The 11,884-nt window shown below is 39.4% G+C and overlaps 1 protein-coding gene across 1 annotated transcript in view; it reads left to right on the top strand.

Moving 5' to 3' along the window:
- The first annotated feature begins 464 nt into the window (after window positions 1-464).
- Window positions 465-11,884, top strand: part of LOC144599749 (ADP-ribosyl cyclase/cyclic ADP-ribose hydrolase 2-like) — a 28,479-nt gene continuing 17,059 nt past the window's right edge. Inside the window, 5 exon segments of the mRNA XM_078410990.1 lie at window positions 465-631; window positions 4,840-4,969; window positions 7,161-7,296; window positions 8,754-8,836; window positions 11,185-11,261. Coding sequence (XP_078267116.1) covers window positions 465-631; window positions 4,840-4,969; window positions 7,161-7,296; window positions 8,754-8,836; window positions 11,185-11,261 — 593 coding nt within the window.

The raw sequence follows: 11,884 nt of genomic DNA, 5'->3' as shown, positions 1-11,884 counted from the left end.
CACCACAAACCATAGTTTCAGAGGAAAGAGCTTTAATGAAATCTGAAGATTGACACGAAATGCTGGAGTAACTCAGCATTTCTCTGGAGAACAGAGCGTCTCTGGAGAGAAGGAATGGGTGACGTTTCGGATCGAGACCCTTCTTCAGACAGCATCTGCAGTTCCTTCCTACGCATTAATGAAATGTGGTTGCTTTTCAGATCACACTATTGCTGATATCAGGGGGTTAGTTCATATTAAGTTGTACCTATCTTCAACTGCACTGCAATATTTTTCTCCACAGTGAGAGAATGAATTCTTCGGCCCAGGTTTGAGATTAGCGTTCCAGCAGTTAATTATTAAACATATTTTCCCTCTCGCATTTACCATCATGCGGTGATACAATCCTCATAATCTAATGGTAGTATCGTGTTTAACATTTACTCCATGGGTATTGTTCAAATAGGAGACCCAAAGAATTCAAAATGCTGACACGGAGCTTGGTTCTGGTTGGAATCCTATTGAGGGTTTGCTTAGCTTCTGAACATGTTGCAGCAATGTCTTGGCAGGGTAAAGGTACTCTGCATAACTTGGAAGAGATCATAATTGGCAGATGCTACAACTATATCAGAGTAATAAATCCTACTGTGGGGTAAGAAAATGGTTTCTTTTTTTTCTTATATATTCATAAAAAATCAGATTACTATGATCTCTTGAAGCAATAACCACTTGTCTCTATTACAGCTTTTAGCTGTTCCTAGTTAAATTCACAACAAAGTTAACTGTGTATTTTATCCGTTAATGCCCCCCCCCCCCCCCCCCCCCACACTGTGCTGGAGGGGTTATGGCCAAAGTAGAACAATATTTCCAAACTTGAAATTATATAAAGTAAAAGCTGAGAATGCAGTTCAGATCTCCAAAAAGCTCTTCTAATCAAATTCTACTAACTGCAATAGATTTTGAATGTCCTAACTTTGTCTCTCCCCAAAAGTCATGGATTTTATTTTCTGCCCATAGCTCTTTGGATGAAACCTTATCAATACCTTATGAAAGTGAAATAAAATAGTATCCATTAACAATCTATTATTTAGTGTTTCCTCACAAAAAATTAAAATGCTTCTCCATTTCACCGATCAGTTCAAATGTGCTCACGTGCTGAATGATTCTGTTTCTAATGAGAGGTTGATCAGGAATAGACATACTTATTTGAGATAGAGTGCAAAGATTTGAGACACTGGAACAGTCCAATTAAAAATAGCTCATGGAAAGAAGATCTGACATCGATTTATCTGTGGTGTAAATACCTTCTGCGTTCCAGCATCATATTTGGCTTCTCTTCATAAGAGGTAATGGGATTGGAGTGAGCATGAAAATTACTGCACATTTATGCAGCTAATATTGGTACTTGCAGTTAAAATGAAAACAAATTGCAGATGTTAGAAATCTGAATCAAAAGTACAAAATGCTGGAAACATTGAACAGGTTAATAGAGCAAGAGAAATAGAGTCAATGCTTCAGGACAAAAGACTTGTCATCAGATCTTCATAAGGCATATTTGAAATGTTAACTATGTTTCTCTTTCTATCGATGCTGTCTGACCTATTCAGCATTGGCAGCATTGTCTGTTTTGCTCCTTCAAGTAGTTCTTTAGGTTCTTCAAGCATTTTATGGCTAATGCTACAAAGGTCTACGGAATGAATGCAAGTGAACAGACTATTTTGTTTTAATTTCCAAGGAACGTGCTAGGCAATCACAGACATTGTTAATCTCAGAAAACAACTCGGATTGTTTTTGTCCAATTTTAATGTTACACCCATTTCCTTTGCTAGTCCCCATATAGAGGCTGCATGCCTGAGGAATACATAGCCAAGCCATTTCTTTCTCTCTCCATCCCTCCCGCATCCTAACCGTCCTGCTAGTTTCATTGACGTCCGGCTAGTTGCACTGTTTGTATCCCTTCGATATCACCTCATCCACAGCCAACAATGGACCATTGTGGGCTTCACCTTCCCTTGCTCATTGGTGCTGGCTCTGATTTGTTCATTTCATACCTTTCATTCATTTGTTCTGAGTACCTTTTCATACCTCCAGTTTCCCTCTCCCCTGACTCTCAGTCTGAAGAAGAGTCTTGACCCAAAACATCACCTATACCTTTTCTCCATAGATGTTGCCTGGCCTGCTGAGTTACTCCAGCATTTTGTGTCTATCTTCGGTGTAAACCAGCAGCTACATTTCATTCCTACACCTTTCTAGGTTTGCAGTCTTGCTGTGGATGTGTCACTGTTGGAAAAAATGCCATCTGCTGTTGGTAAACTGGAGACCTCCAGGTGTGAACTTCCCAGCACATTAGTTGGAGATTCAGCAGTAGGTTTCTTTGCTTATCCAAAAACAAATTAACCAAAAGAAAGATTAGCAATAAGAGAACTAAATGTTGAAAGTGTTGGTAAAACGTCAATGAAAAGAGAAGAAACTCTCTTTTACATAGTTGCTGCAGAAATCTCCTTTTCTTTGGAGCTAACCACATTGCCCATCAACAATTCAATTGCTACACTTTATTTCTGCACTTTTGTAAAATAACAATTTGGTCTTTAACTTGTTTTTCACCTTTGATCAATTATCTCCGAGATGTTCACTTTTTTAGAAAAATTATTTTACCATGAATTTGATGGTGATTCAGACTTAAGCATTTGAGATTGGAGTTATATAGAAGTGGATTTGGCCTTCATTTCTTCCCACATTTCATAACACTGGAACATGTACCTTTTCTCAAGAGCAAATTTTAGAAATTCATATGATTTGCGTCTGATATGGTTAATTAATTAAGACTATTAAAACAAAGGGAGCAGGCAGGCTGGAGTAGTGCATCCAATCTGGACTAGTGGGCGTAGTTTTAAGATAAGAGGGGCACTGTTTAAAAGAGATGTGCAGAGCAAGTTTCTTTACACAGAGACTGATGGGTGCGTGGAACATGCTGCCAGAGGTGGCAGTGGAGGCACATACAATTTTTGGATAGGCACATGGAGGGAGAAGCATCATGGCATACAGAGGAGATGAGTTTAGCTTGACATCATGTTTGGTGTGGATATAGTGAGCTGAACGTCCTGTGCCTGTGCTGTAAACATGCATTTCTAGTATTCAAAATATAGTAAAACACTGTTAATTGGGGACATTGCCTTGAAACACCAAAGGTTTGGCATTTGGCTCTTTTGTTAGCCACCCCAAACCATGAAATCCCCACATCCACTACCAACCCAATAATCCTTCCTCTAAAAAAGGTTCCTCAGATCTTAATTCTTCCACTAAACTGCTACACGACCCTGTAAATAGCTTAGTGTCAAGTTTTGCTTGATTAAATTCGCATGAACTGTCCTGGATCGCAAGAAAAGTAAAGGCACTGCATGAATCCTACTTGTTATGTATTTTGTGCTTCAGATGTTCTCGGCTTTTCCTGGAAACATAATAGTTGCTGCCTTTGTTTATCTGCTGCACTGGTACAATGGTTTGAATAATGTGTTAATTTGAACTTTTGGCAGCTGTATCCAAATGGTTAAGCTATTTCAGTAATTGCTGATTTTATATCACTACCTAATTGCTATAATGGGCGCGGTTGGACAGATATTAAATTGATGCTCCCAATATCAATAACTGGAATCAATAAATGCCAACCTGCTTGTGATTCTAAATATACCCAACTCATCAAGCTAGAGATGAACTGTTCCACATTATATCAAAGGGTAAGTTGTTCTGTGATTGAATATATTCATCAGAGGAAAAGCCATAATGAACAAAGCTATTGTTATTTACGCAGTAGCCTTTCCATATCTCCTCCTTTATGGTCTTGCTGAACATTCTTCCCGGGATATCCCCTCCCTGCCGTGATCGATAATTCAATTTCACCCTCCTCTCGTAGCTCTACCTCTGTTCAACGTTGGTACTCCGGATGATTTAACTACCATCCTGCCAATCTCTCAAGCATGTTTATGTAATACCTCTAATATCCCAATCCCACAAATCGATCCATGCTGTGAGTTCATCGGCTTAACTGTAAAGTTTCTTGCACTACGTAAATACATTACTACTTTGGGTCACATGACTCAATTAAATACTTAACCAATTAAATGTTATATGATTACTAAACAAAAGAGTTCACGGAAATTGAAAATGCTCACAAATACTTAATTATGTTTATATTTTTCTTGGCTACTCACAGTGGCCTACAATGTCTTAAAACTCCCACATGATGTTGCACCTAAATTAAAATATGCTGCAGTCCTTTATATTTGTGGGTCTAAATGCCCAATTAAAAAAATATGCAAACAAAAGCAACTACAGAAAAACAAAAGCAATTACATCTTGTGTAAAATGAAAAGCGCTGGAGTAACTCTGCAGGTCAGGCTGTATCTCAAGGAGGAATGTACTGTATATGACATTTCAGATTGGGACACATTTTCATACTCGGATAGGTGGCATTTTGGGTCAAAACCCTACTTCAGACTGCAATGTGAAGAAAGATCCCGACCGGAAAGTTTGGCTATCTCTCCAGAGATCTGCCTGACCCACTGAGTTACTTCAGCACTTTGTGTTTTACTATAAATTATATACTTTTCCATTTTTGGATTACTTATAAAAAATATTAAGAATGGATTGATAGTTCTTATTTGAACTTATGATGCATAGCACTACTATGCATCCAATATTGACTTTCAATTTATCCTCCACTGCAATTTTAATTGGTCCAATGATAAAATCTAATTCAATAGAATAAAACGTAAAATGTTTTTAATTCTTTCCTGTTATTAACAAAACTAGGATCAACTACTGACTGTGAAAATATATTTGTGATTGATCATTTTATTTCAGAGAGAAGAACTGCTCGGCTATCTGGGAAGCATTTCAAAAAGCCTTTGTTTATAAAGACCCATGTAACGTCAGTCCTACTGATTATGAGTCTTTTATCAGGCTGGCATTTCACAAGATACCCCAAAATAAGGTGAGGCTTATTGATAATGCAAAATAACTTTTAAAAACAAACTGCTTAAGTAACAAAAGTGATTTTCTATTTCTTGTAATATAAATATACCCTCAGCCCTCGCATTTTGGAGTTGTAGTATAACCAGTGGAAAGGAGTTAAAAATAATTACTTCTGTTTTTCTTAAACATTGAAAGCATTGCAGTTTATTATTTTGTACCATTTAGTTCAGGCCTGGAAAAGTATGATATAGCAGTATATTAGAGGAGCATCAAGCAACATGTATCAGAGTTAACAAATGTCTACTGTTGTCTTGGAGAGCAGAGAACATATGCTCTATGAATGAAGGAACTGCAGATGCTGGTTTAAATCGAAGATAGACAGAAAATGCTGGAGTAACTCAGCGGGACGTTTCAGGTCGAGACCCTTCTTCAGAGTCTGAAGAAGGGTTTTAATTTGAAACATTACCCATTCCTTCTCTCCAGAGATGCTGTCTGTCCCATTGAGGTACTCCAGTATTTTGTGTCTAACATATGTTCTATGTTCTATTCAATGAACCAATTCTATGACATATTCTAAATTTATATCCAATTGCAAGCATGATTTTCTTGGATGCTTGATGGCACAAACATTGACGGGCTGTATTCCAGGCTACAATGGGAGGCAAGGAAGGAGATTACTTGGGTCCTGATCAAAAATTTTATATTTTTGTTGGCCAAAGATGAGGTGCCAGATGATTGGAGGGCAGCAAATATGGTATTTCAAGAAGAGCAATGACTACAAGCTTGTAAGCCCAATGACTACAAGCTTGTATGTCTAACATCATTAGGGAAGTTATTTTTTTAAATTAGGAGTAGGATTAAACTGCACTTGGAAAGACAAGATTTAAAGAAAGGTGGTCACAGTGACTCTGTTAGGGGGGAAATCCTGTATGACCAATATGTTTGAATTTTTCAGAGTTAACAAAATATTTGATTTCCTTTGAGTGGAGCCCTTCAACCCAATTTGCCCACTCCAACCAACATGTCCCAACTGCACGGGTCCCACCTGCTAGCATTTTGTCCACATCCCTCTTAACCTGTCCTATCCATGTACCTGTCTAACTGTTTCTTAAATGTTGGGATAGTCTCTGCCTCAAATACCTCCTCTGGCAGCTTGTTCCATACATCCACCACCCTTTGTGTGAAAAGGTTTCCACTCAGATTCCTATTAAATCTTTTCCCTTCACCTTAAACCGATGTTCTCTGGTCCTCGATTCACCTATTCTGGGCAAGAGACTCTGTGCATCTACCTGATATTTTCCTCTCATGTTCTTATGCACCTCTATGAGATCACCCCTCATCCTCCTGCACCCCAAGAATAGAGTCCCAGCTCAGACCCTCCAGTCCTGGTAACATCCTCGTAAATCTTCTCTGTGCCTTTTCCAGCTTGACAAAATCTTTCCTATAACATGGTGTCCAGAACTGAACACAATAAAATAGTGAAATTAAAAATATTTGTGACAATAAAAATAAATATTATATTAATATAAATTGGTAAATTGACAGAGCTAAAAGATGGAATTTAATCCTGATAAGTATGAGTTGATGTGAGTTGGGAGAACTAATAAGGGTAGGACATATACATGAATAGTAATGTTCTGGGGATTACTCGAGTACAGATCCGAGAATCCCTGATAAGGTGGTGATGAAAGTATATGAGATAAACTTGTCTTCTTTTGCTGAAATAAACAATGCAACAGAAGGGGAGTTGTGGCAAAGATTTACTAAACTTTGGTCAGATTGCAGGAGGAGTTTTGTGTACGTTTCTGGTCACCACACTGTAGGATGTAGGAAGGACATGATTACACTGGAGTGGGTGCAGAGGAGATTCATCATGATATCTCTGGGTATAGAACATTTTACATAAGTGGAATGACTTTATAGACTTGATTTGATTTGATTTCCTTTGAGTGGAGGAGTCTAAGGGAAGAACCTGATAGAAGTATACACAGTTCGGAGGGGCTGGCGTGGTCTGAAGAGCACTGCCTGAGGGAGTGCACTATCATAACTTTCAAAAAAGTATCTGGAAGAGCACTTGAATTGCCAAGGCAAAGGGTATGGACCAGGACCGGTAAATGGGATAATGTAAATGAATATTAATGGCTGGCATGCACATAAAGTGTCTCTTTCTGTGCTGTATGATTCTATGACACTGTGACTCTTGATTACAGACCTTATTCTGGGAAAACACCAAGCTTCTTGTACACAGATATGCAGATAAAACCAGAAGGATGATGCCCCTGGGTGACACTCTGATTGGTTTATTGGCAGATGACTTGGACTGGTGTGGACAGCTCGACGCTCCAGGTAAGTTGTATAGTTCCTGCTCCAATGTGCATTCTTATCCATAACCCTAAGTTGGGTTTCAATTGACGATTAATTGTGAAATTAAAAACATCAATCAAGTTAATAATATAATCAAGTCAAGTCAAGTCAAGTTTATTTGTCACATACACATACACGATGTGCAGTGAAATGAAAGTGGCAATGCCTGCGGATTGTGCACAAAAAATAATTACAGTTACAGCATATAAATAAAGTTAATAAGTTACTATAGTGTAGACAAAAATTTAGTCTCTGGAGTTATAAAAGTTGACAGTCCTGATGGCCTGTGGGAAGAAACTCCGTCTCATCCTCTCCGTTTCCACAACGTGACAGCGGAGGCGTTTGCCTGACCGTAGCATCTGGAACAGGCCATTACTGGGGTGGCAGGGGTCCCTCATGATCTTACTTGCTCTGGATCTGCACCTCCTGATGTATAGGTCCTGCAGGGGGACGAGTGTAGTTCCCATGGTGCGTTCTGCCGAACGCACTACTCTCTGCAGGGCCATCCTGTCCTGGGCAGAGCTGTTCCCAAACCAGACTGTAATGTTGCCGGACAGGATGCTCTCTACAACCCCAGAGTAGAAGCAATGAAGGATCCTCAGAGACATTCTGAATTTCCTCAGCTGTCTAAGGTGGTAAAGGCGCTGCTTTGCCTTACCCACCAGTGCGGCAATGTGCGTTGCCCATGTCAGATCCTCTGTGATACGGACTCCCAAGTATTTAAAACTGCTCACCCTATCCACAGTAGACCCATTTATCTCCAGTGGCGTGTACGTCCTTGGATGTTTAGCCCTTCTAAAGTCCACAATCAGCTCCTTCGTTTTAGTGACATTCAAGAGGAGGCTATTGTCCTGACACCAGTGTGCCAAATCAGCCACCTCCTCCCGGTAGGCCTTCTCATCGTTGTCGGAGATCCGGCCCACCACCACAGTGCCATCAGCAAACTTGATGATGGAGTTTCTATATAGTTTATCTATATATATATATCTATAGTTTGGATGTTTTCCATATTTTTAAACAGTCTACCCTCATTATTACAGACCCCTTTATCTTGGACTTTGGTTATAGTGGACGGAACGTTCCCACTGTAATCAGACACAGCTGTCTCTTTAAGAACACAGGCCGCTAGTTACATTGCGGGAGATCATAGAAATTGACAAGCAATTGCTTCAATCCATACTTGAGCAATGATACTCTAGTAAACAATGTAACAACCTTTAGTATTTTTAGCTTGCAATAACAAAAACGACATTTTTAGCTGTTAAGCAGAACTTTGTATTTGAAAACAACTTGTTTGTTCCAGCTAGCCTTATCTTGTCCCATAGTTTGTCTAAATCCTTAAAAGTTGAGTGAAACCAATGCACGGTGCGGGTTGATGCAATGCCATTATTGCAATAGTCTGATCTGCTTTTGCTTACCGTATTCATATTGTTTTACAGGCATCAATTTTCAATCCTGCCCTTCAACAACTGAATGTGAAAATAACCCAGTGAATTCCTTTTGGATAATAGCATCTGAGACTGTAAGTTATCATCAGAAAAATATTCCTATTTTTACAATCAACCAAAATTTCCTTTGCCTCTTTCAAAAGAGCAGGGTAAATCCTCCCTCTCATATTATATCCATATCCTTACCTTTGAATATTTTGCACAAATTTGTATTCAGCTCTTCCATTACAGTTGCATATTCTATTTCTATTCTGCAGTAAGAAACAGACTAGGGTTGAAAACATATACTTCATCAATTGTTACTTTGCAACCCAATCGTTTGATTTTCATATTTGTCCAAATTTGAATCTAGTTTAGGGTGGATGGTATCTCAGACATTGATCTCAGCATAACCATGGATAACCCGAGCAGAATGCATGTTGGACAGTGAACTATGTCTGTAGTGAGATTCTAAGATCTGTTGTGGTACCTTAAGACCATATGAGTTTTCTCCCAAGAAATTGGAGGGTTTTATTCTGAGATCTGTGAAATTGTAGAAATGGAAGGAAGACGAATGGTATGAATAACAGAGGGAGGAAAGAGAGAGAGAGAGAGAGAAAGCACAATGAAAGACAAAGAGATATAAACTACCTTGCTGACTCTATGACCTTTCCATAATGCGACATCAAAAAACACAATATTCTAACTGCAGCCAAAGAGCTGTTCCCTTCTATAAATCTCTTCTATTCATTGTCTCCTTTATAAAATTGAAAAGCTTGGTGATATTTCTATAACTTCATATTTCTGCATTCATAACTTCAAGAAATTGTGGGGTGTAATCACGGTAGCGCAGCGGTAGAGTTGCTGCTTTACAGCGAATGCAGCGCCGGAGACTCAGGTTCGATCCTGACTACGGGTGCTGCACTGTAAGGAGTTTGTACGTTCTCCCCGTGACCTGCGTGGGTTTTCTCCGAGATCTTCGGTTTCCTCCCACACTCCAAAGACGTACAGGTATGTAGGTTAATTGGCTGGGTAAATGTAAAAATTGTCCCTAGTGGGTGTAGGATAGTGTTAATGTACGGGGATCGCTGGGCGGCACGGACTTGGAGGGCCGAAAAGGCCTGTTTCCGGCTGTATATATATGATATGATATGATATGATACAGAAGCACACATTTTTGAGAGGTAAAACATTACTAAATTTTGACCAGGATATCATTCAAACCCTTGTTCTGTTGTGCATTATTCAAGCCATTCTGGCATCAATCAAAGCAGGTTTTGATAATAAAGTGGGTTTTGATCATAAAATGGGTGTGTTCTAATGGAACTTTCAATGTAGGTTTGAGAGTGTTGAGCTCAACGTCCCAGCTCTGAGCATTTTAAAATTATGCTGCAAACTAACCTGAGGCTGCAGCCACAGAAAGATGATAATGTTTCAATGTACAGGGAGCTGAGCAAACCAGCAGCTAGTCTGGAGAGTCAAAAGACAGCAGATGTTGAATTCTTGAGTAAAAAAAACATCGCTGGAAGAACTCAACAGGTCAACAGGTCAGGCGGTGTCTGTGACGGATTTTTAATTGGCTGAAAGATACAGCATGGAAACAGGCCCTTCAGCCCACTGTGTCCACACCAACCATCGATCACCCATTCACACTATTCTTACGTGACCTTACTTTCACATCCACTCCCTACACACTAGGGGGGACTTAGAGAATCCAATTAACCTACAGATCCGCACAACTTCTGAATATGGGAGGAAATCAGAGCACCTGGAGGAAACCCATGCGGTCACACGGAGAACATGCCAACTCCACACAGACAGCACTCAGGGTCAAAGTCAAATCCAGGTCTTATGCTCTGTAAGGCAACAGCTGCGCCACTGTGTCACCCTTAGGGTAATGGGAAGATGGCATGTTGTCCAGGCAGTGCCAAGCAATGGTGGCATCAGGACAACATGCAATTCCCCTCTGATCTCCAAAAGAAGCTTTGCACAGGGTGGGCCGTATAGCTCCAGAAAACCAGTTCAATCCTGGTGCTGCCCGCGGGAGATTTGTATGTTTCCCTTGTCACCGTGTGGGATTTTTCCAGGTTTTCCAGTCTCCTCCTATATCGCAAGGATGTTAAGATTTGTAGGATAATTGGCCACTGCAAATTGCCCCAAGATGCAAGTGAGTAGTAAAATCTGAGGGAGATTGGATTAAAGTTAATTGGATTCAGTGTCAGAATTTTCCCCATTGTAAGAAAATATAGCATAGATTGTTCTTTTTAATGTTTATGCTAAACCATTTTTTATGTGGGTGAAGGGATATTAATTCATATTTCTGAAGGGATGCTTAATCCCATTTTGATTCTTAATTTAAATAAATTACAAATTATACATATTGAATAATGAAACTCATGAAATTAAAATATATATATTTATTTGCCTGTTATTATAATTTTAGTACGCAAAAGAGGCAGAGGGAATTGTGAGTGTGATGCTAAATGGCTCAATTTCCACTGGAACCTTTCCTAAAGATGGGTAAGAGACTGGATATTGTGTCTTTTAGAAACAACACGTGAAAGTTTTTCTTATTGAATATCCTCATTGCATCAGTCTCCTGGGCAGGGTCCATTTATTTCAGAGATAGACACAAAAAGCTGGAATAATTCAGCTTAACACAGTTAACTTCAACATGGTTTATTCATTTAAAAAAATTGAAAAATATGTTCAAGTTATAATTTTCACGACTCATCATATTATTTATGTTACATAACATTAACATGTCATCTGCCATCACTCATTCACAGTGTTAAAGAACAAATTTGATTAATACATTTCAGCACAATGACAGGTGGTTACTAAACCTCAGCTCATCCCAAAGAATGCTTGTAGTGCCTGCACCCAGCTTTAGCCTGTCCTTTGGTAGATGGTCCTGCATCTGTGAGCGTGCCAGTGTGCAGCATAGAGCTTGAACTGCAAATGGTACTGGAACACTGGTCAGATTCAGGCATACCAGACAGTGCTTATTATTGTGGTAATTGTTTCCAAGCTGGTGGATATTTTTGTCGATGTGTCTTGGTGGGATCAGCCTGTACTGCCCAAACTCCTGTATTGTTCAAGCTGCTGAATACAAACCTCGAGAGATACCGTTGCATATTTCC

This window comes from Rhinoraja longicauda, chromosome 1 (assembly GCF_053455715.1).
Source record: "Rhinoraja longicauda isolate Sanriku21f chromosome 1, sRhiLon1.1, whole genome shotgun sequence".
Lineage (NCBI taxonomy): Eukaryota > Metazoa > Chordata > Chondrichthyes > Rajiformes > Arhynchobatidae > Rhinoraja > Rhinoraja longicauda.
Note: the sequence above shows the minus strand (reverse complement) of the source record. Positions and strands in the feature narration are given on the sequence as shown.